Source organism: Lactuca virosa, chromosome 8 (genome assembly GCF_052849685.1).
Source record: "Lactuca virosa cultivar CGN04683 chromosome 8, Lactuca_virosa_CGN04683_v6, whole genome shotgun sequence".
Classification (NCBI taxonomy): Eukaryota; Viridiplantae; Streptophyta; class Magnoliopsida; order Asterales; family Asteraceae; genus Lactuca; species Lactuca virosa.
In genome coordinates, this window is record NC_136433.1 from 126,171,118 (window position 1) to 126,177,779 (window position 6,662).

Genomic DNA, 6,662 nt, shown 5'->3' on the forward strand with positions numbered 1-6,662 from the left:
AATGTAAAATATTGTTTTTATGAATATGCATGTAGCATGTTTTGAAGTAACAATTGTCTAGTATGAAAGTTTGGGTCTTTCAGAAATATGAAAGTTTAGAAAAGGGGTTCTCTCACTTAATCCTAATAGGACGAAGACATTTTAATAACAAAACGATATAAAAATTAATTAAATCATTTCAAAATAATTAAATTACAAAAGAAGAAATATGAAGATATTAAAGGTAGTGAAAAAAAAGCTCAATTGATAGTTAACTAAGGTGCTGTTTGTTTTTTGGAAGTGAAAATTCAAGAAGTCTGCGGACCACCTCTGCAATCCTCCGCAGTAGAAGAGGTGGACCAAACGGCTGCAACCTGTAATAAGAAGCTTGTTTGTTTATTAACCTCTGCAGACTGCTGCAATAAACTGAAATTTAAATAAACTAATTTTACAAAATTAAAGTAGTTTTTCAAAACAAAAAATTTAATAATTTTAGTCTTGCAACATTGAAATAAAATTCATTAAATTTTTTTTATACAAAACATTCAATACTATAAATATTATTTACAAATTAAATTAATTAACATTAAAATTACATTGTTTTGGCTAAATAACGTCCTTATGAATTGCTTCAAACTGCTCTTGATTTGGAGCTCCTTCACAAAAACTTGATTCAACACTTGAGCAACATTCTCTTGGCTCCTCTTTGCCTTTGCTTTACCTGCTTCACAAATACAAGTATGATTTCAAAGAGCATAAATACATCACATTTTTACCGACATACTTCTAATTATAAGCATATATCATTTGGCTATTTGCATTTGTTACTAGAAATATGCAAGACCAAATGAAATACAATTAAATTAAACTTCAATATTCTCTCAAGCATTTCATCGAGCACCTGTAGTGCACAACTTGTATGCATCTATTTCAGCATATATTTGTGACCTTTCAGCAATAAACTATCACTATTATAGTTGAAAAACAAACAACATACAACAACAATAACAATTCAGCATCATGTATGCATCAAAAAAACAAAATCAACAACAATTTCTGATTCAACAACATAATCTTCAACAAAGGAAAAAAAACAAGAAAAAACATATAACAACATCAACGATTCAGCAACATATATGCAGAAAAAAGGAAATCAACACCAACTTATGATTAAAAACGAATTCAATTGCCAATTTCCAGGATGAATCGATAAAAAAACAGAAAAAAAAATTACATACCTGTGATAAGACGGCGTCCACTGCCGGACGAAGAAGGAAGACAATCTGCAGCAGAAGGCGCCGACGATCAGGTGGCGACGGCGAGGTGGGGCGACGGCAGGTGGTGGGGCTGCGAACTTGGAGGGGACGACGATGGAGTCGATCGATGGGTAGAAGATAGATGTTGGATGCGGCGTTTTTTTTTTGGTTGAATTATTTTTAAGTTTAGGTTTGAAGGGGTGGGAAGAGGTGGGAAGAGGTACATCAAGTGCTTCCCCAAGAAGCACACGGGCATAGGTTTTCAGCCCCGAAGACTTCCGAAAAACAAACTGCTGCGGGACAAAAAGTGTTGCGTGTGTGCTGCGCCGCGCAGCAATAAGAGTTTTGAAGAGGTTTTTTTTATGAAAAACAAACACCACCTAAATAAAAAGGAGTTAAATGTCGTGAGAAACTACAATAAAAGACAACTTCATTATAAAAAACAAATGAGAAGTTATTGAAATAGAGGGGAAAATGGAAATTTCTAAAGTACCAATACTGAAATAGATTAGTGAGCGGGTAGAAATTGATCAATAGAAGAAAGATTAGGGGTCAATAGTGGAAGTATGATTAGAATTGGGAGTCGTGAAGTGTCCGGCTCTATGTAACTATGTAAGTATGTATACGTGTTTTTTCCCGATTCCATCGTATCCTACACGGGTCAATCCCCAAAAGCATACACATACAATATACATATATCCATCGCACGCCGTTAGGATTGAGGAAGTATGGGCAGCATTGTGTGTGTGCGGCGATAACCAGAGAGAGAGAGAGAGGGATGACCATCCTCTCCGATCACCCTCCAGCGGTCACCAACATTGACAGGAGGATGGTGGAAGAAGTGTAACAGAGATAAAAGGACAGAGAAGGGGGTTTTGTTTAAGGAAGAAGGCCACATCGATGGTTCGATCGATGGTTTGTTTTTCTGGTGAGTGCTCCGGCAACAGAAGGAGAAGGCAACGATGATGCTGCTTCCCAGTTGTTTCACATGGCTTTTCTGTTCTGCAGAAGGAAGAATAGAAGCAGTAGGATCGGTTTCAAGTGGGCCGCGCGGTTTTTGATCGGGAAGTTGTTGGGTGCGTCTCCGGTTAAGTGGAACATAATTAGCAAACGAAAGTGGCTGAATCTTGATTTCATTTTTTAGCGAGACCCATTAGATCTTGCAAGAAGATTAAGATGAGGCCATGCTCTCGTATTCTCCACCAATGTGGTTTCCTGGTACATGTAGTCTATACAATGGTGTGGTGGTTCGATGGGGTTCCAGCCATGCTGCCTATGCATGATCAACAAAGTGCATGACCACCATATTTAGGTGTTGATTCATGAATGACCCCAGGTTCTAGTACCTGAATTTTAATGACCATAGGGGATGGAATGGAATCGAAAATTCATGAAAACAGGTACTTAATTCTTTGTTAATGAGCCGGTATAAATGAAGTATGAACGAACAGCCTATGGTGAATGGTTGGTTAATTATTACTGCAAAAGCTGACGAATAGTAGGAGTCCCTGTTAATAAGGTACATTTGCCTTCATATCTTGATTGTCTATAAGAATGGTGATATACATAAATTTAGGAATTCAAATATACAGAATATGCTTGTAGAAATATGATTGCTACTATAAATGGGCATTCGGATTTTAGTAGAGATCTAAGGACCATAAACATGCAAAACCATATCTAGCTTTGATCATGGAGAGATGGACTTTGGATATTATTATGAAGGTTGATATTAATAAGATATACATACCTAGATATGCGTTTAGATATTTTAAGTTAATCAAAAAGCAACTGATCGTTAGCTTATGTTAGAATTTTAACATGCAATGGTTGCTTTGTATTTTTATATAGTTGTATATTATATGAGTATTAGGTTAATTATATGTTAGGTGTAATGAAGACTTGAAAATCTTTTGTCAAAAAGTGACTGCAATAAATTCAAACGTGACCATCCGATATGGTCTTCATGACCACAACCTCTTTCCACCTCCTCGTCACCATCATCGTCTTCCTCAACCTAGCTGGGATGGAGCTCAACATCACTTCCTCGTGGTCTGCAAGAGAGAAGAAGACATGAAGAGAGAAGAAGAGAGGAGAAGAGAGACCTGATTGGTCATCCTCCTCCGTCGTCCCCAACACGAACCACCACGAGCCACGACGAGGCACCGGGATGGTGTGCACTATCCTGATTCGTGGCTTTCGTCCTCGGTATACCGGATGGCCTAAGTAGATGAGAGTTCCTTTGACAAATGTGGATGTTTTCTTGACTATTCAATAATCAAAAGGTGGGTTATTCTTTCGTACAGTGACTGCAGAATAAATTACCAAAACTCACATGAAAGAAAAACTGAAACAGTCAACTACTCAACACACTAACAAAGACAAGAACTTCTTGTTGATCACATATGAAAGAACTGAGATAAAAAAGTTTGAATTAGAAATAAGTTAAGTAGCCAATTCAAGTTAAGTGTATACATAAGTTTGAATAAAAAAGATCAAACGTGCATTACTAAACTGAAATAAATAAAAAAAGGAAAAAGAAAAACCAACAATCATTCGTGATAAGATTACATGAACCAAATGTAAATGCATCTTAAAGTCATGTACTAGGGTTTTAGCCACACAAGTCAATAAATCGAAATAAAGTACCTATAATCTGCAATTACAAATCAAAATGAAGAAATAAATATGTAAATCCTTACTCCAAGATGCTTAAGTTCGTTCTAACAGAATTTTCGTCTTAAGACGGGTCATTTTGGACGGGTCATTTTGGTCATGGAAAAGGGAAATTCAGCTTCTTTTATGACAAAACCCCACTAATAAATCCGATCCAACCTTATAGAACAAGAGATGCAAAAGATACAAAATAAAACGGGAAGTAAAAATGGGTTTTAAAATTGCATGAAATCAATTAAATAAAAGCTTAAAATGGAGAAAAGAATAGGTTAGTCGTTTGTTGTTGGGAGTGAACAAAATACAATCAAATGAATAACTTGCAGATCGTACGACACGGGCGGGTTATGTAATAGAGACTCACTGAGTCTAATTCTTCTTTTATAGGGTATAAAGAGGGTATAAGGAATTATAGGGAAGGTTTTTCTTACTTTTATCGATAGAATACAACTTCAACTTCACTGAGTATGGATAAGCTGTTGAAGAAAGATTTCAAGAAAGATTTCAATATGAAAAACTTCCTAAAGAAGATTGGAGGAAGAGGTAGACTAGATGATGCCAATGTGGGCCAGAATGATAAAATTTGGTCTGTTGATCTTGGAAAACATAAATTTGGGGATTTCTCTTACGCAGCAGTAAAATCTACTGCTCCCAACATGGAGATGGAGGACTTAAGTCAGGTGGACGTGTGTGACGTCGCTCTCTCTGCTGGTATTTACAATGGGCACGGCGGAGTTGATGCAGCATTGTTCGTCTCTCGTTACATCGTCCCTTGTATCGCCCGCAAGTTAATCTACTATGCTTCCAATGAAAGAGAGCTTGTCTGTCAAATCTGTAAGACATGAATCTGATGTTCATTGTTGTATTTGTCCTTTGGCAAAACATAAACAACTTACATTTGTTTCATTGAACAATATGACAAAAGAGTGATTCTCTCTTATTCATTGTGACATTTGGGGCCTTTATCTTCTGAAGGTTAAAGATTCTTTGCTACTATTGTTGATGATTATAGCAGATTTATTTGGATTTATTTGCTTAGGCATAAATCTGATGTCATTCAGATCATTCCCAAGTTTTATCAAATGATTTTAACACAATTTCAAAAGAGAATAAAAGTGCTTAGATCTGATAATGCCACGGAGTTACAATTCAAGGAATTTTTTTGACAAACATGGCATTATTCATCAAAAGTCTTGTGTTGCTAGACCAGAGCAGAACTCAGTTGTTGAAAGAAAACATCAACACTTGTTGAATGTGGCAAGGGCATTATATTTCCGATCAAAACTTTTCTTCCTAACTCTTAATGTCTCTTGCGACAACTGAGTTCTAGTCTTACTTAAGTTTCTCAACCATGTCTCTTTCAACAACTGAGTTCTAGTCTTACTTAAGTTTCTCAACCATTATTGTTTATTGAAGGTTATGCTTGTGCACGTTCTAAATCTCCATTCGAAGAGGCAATCAGATTGGGTATTGCGGAAACCGAGAGGAGTCTTCTTGAGATGATGATGAATAATCACAACAAGGAAGGGGAGGACATCTGTGAACAAGGATGCAGTGGATTGCTTTTTTTTATATTTGGTAAAAAGTTGTTTGTTGCAAATTTGGGAGATTCAAGGGCAGTCTTTGGTGTTGAAGAAAAAGGAAAGCTGTTTAATCGTAGCAAAATTTGTGCAGACCAAATGACATCAGATCATAACATCAATATCGAAAAAGTTAGGCAAGAATTTGATAGTTACCATCCAAGTTATAGATTTGCTGGAGAAAAGGATAATCGAAAAGATGTCCCAAATGATAAACTTGTTGAAAAAGGGCCAGATGGTATGTGGCGCATCAAGGGTTATTTAGAGGTATTTTTCATTTTTTATTTTGGCCTTTCTTTTTGACCAGGCTTTGTTGTTTTATTTTTAATTTTGGCCTTTCTTTTTTACTTGACTTGGCTTTGTTGTTTTATTTTGGTTCAATGTTGCTAACCCCCAAATCAATAAGTGACTCCGGTTCTGTGCATGAATTTCTATTTGCTGAAACAACACTGGAAAAACAAAGATTAAATAGAAATGACATGAATGAATACGTTAAGATCAACAATTGAAGCTGATTGCTTACTCGTGTTTTTGTAATTTTCAGCTTACTAGGTCATTTGGGGAACATGGTTTTGAAGAGACAAGACATATCAGAGCAGCACCCAAATCGAAGTATCCCTTTACCAATTATCTCAGCTATTCCTGATGTACACTGTATCTAGGGCCGGCAATTCTCGACACGACACGCGACACGACCCGCGACACAACACGAAATAAACGGTTCTGGGTTGAGTTTTTCAACACGCCAACCCGCCAACCCGCCAACCTGCCAACACGTTTATTAAACGGGTCATATATGGGTTTCTCAAAAAATAAATGGGTTGACCCGCCAATCCGTTTATATTTTTAATTAAAAAAATATATTTTTTATTTTTAAATGTATTGATATTTTGACTTGTGGTCCTAACTCATAAGGTCGTAAGTAAGTTTGTAACCAATTGATTTTCCTCATTTTTTTCCTAAATCAAATGGCGTATCGGCGTATGGTTGTATAAGCGATTGAGGCATTGACCATGTTTCTATGAATGTTTTTAATTTTCATTTGGATGTTTAAGACTTTAAGATTTAAGTAGTTAAGTGTCTAAAATTCAGATATGTTTGCATCAACCATCAAGAATTTATTCATGTTTAATTGTTAATTTTATTTATGGAATCTGACCCACGAACCCAAATC

The 6,662-nt window shown here is 36.2% G+C and overlaps 1 protein-coding gene across 1 annotated transcript; it reads left to right on the forward strand.

Annotated features, from left to right (window-relative positions):
• The first annotated feature begins 4,327 nt into the window (after positions 1 to 4,327).
• On the forward strand, positions 4,328 to 6,427 carry LOC145134568 (putative protein phosphatase 2C 68). The gene is made up of 3 exons (XM_079069405.1): positions 4,328 to 4,742; positions 5,325 to 5,755; positions 6,033 to 6,427. The coding sequence occupies exons 1-3, from the start codon at positions 4,376 to 4,378 to the stop codon at positions 6,132 to 6,134; spliced, it is 900 nt and encodes a 299-aa protein (XP_078925531.1). The 5' UTR covers positions 4,328 to 4,375; the 3' UTR covers positions 6,135 to 6,427.
• The last annotated feature ends 235 nt before the right edge of the window (positions 6,428 to 6,662 follow it).

Excerpts from the sequence above, each read along its gene's own strand:
- LOC145134568 (XM_079069405.1), top strand. The coding sequence starts at position 4,376 with ATGGATAAGCTGTTGAAGAAAGATTTCAAGAAAGATTTCAATATGAAA. Across the intron at positions 4,743-5,324 it reads AGAGCTTGTCTGTCAAATCT|GTTATGCTTGTGCACGTTCT; the intron begins GTAAGACATGAA and ends TGTTTATTGAAG. Across the intron at positions 5,756-6,032 it reads GCATCAAGGGTTATTTAGAG|CTTACTAGGTCATTTGGGGA; the intron begins GTATTTTTCATT and ends TGTAATTTTCAG.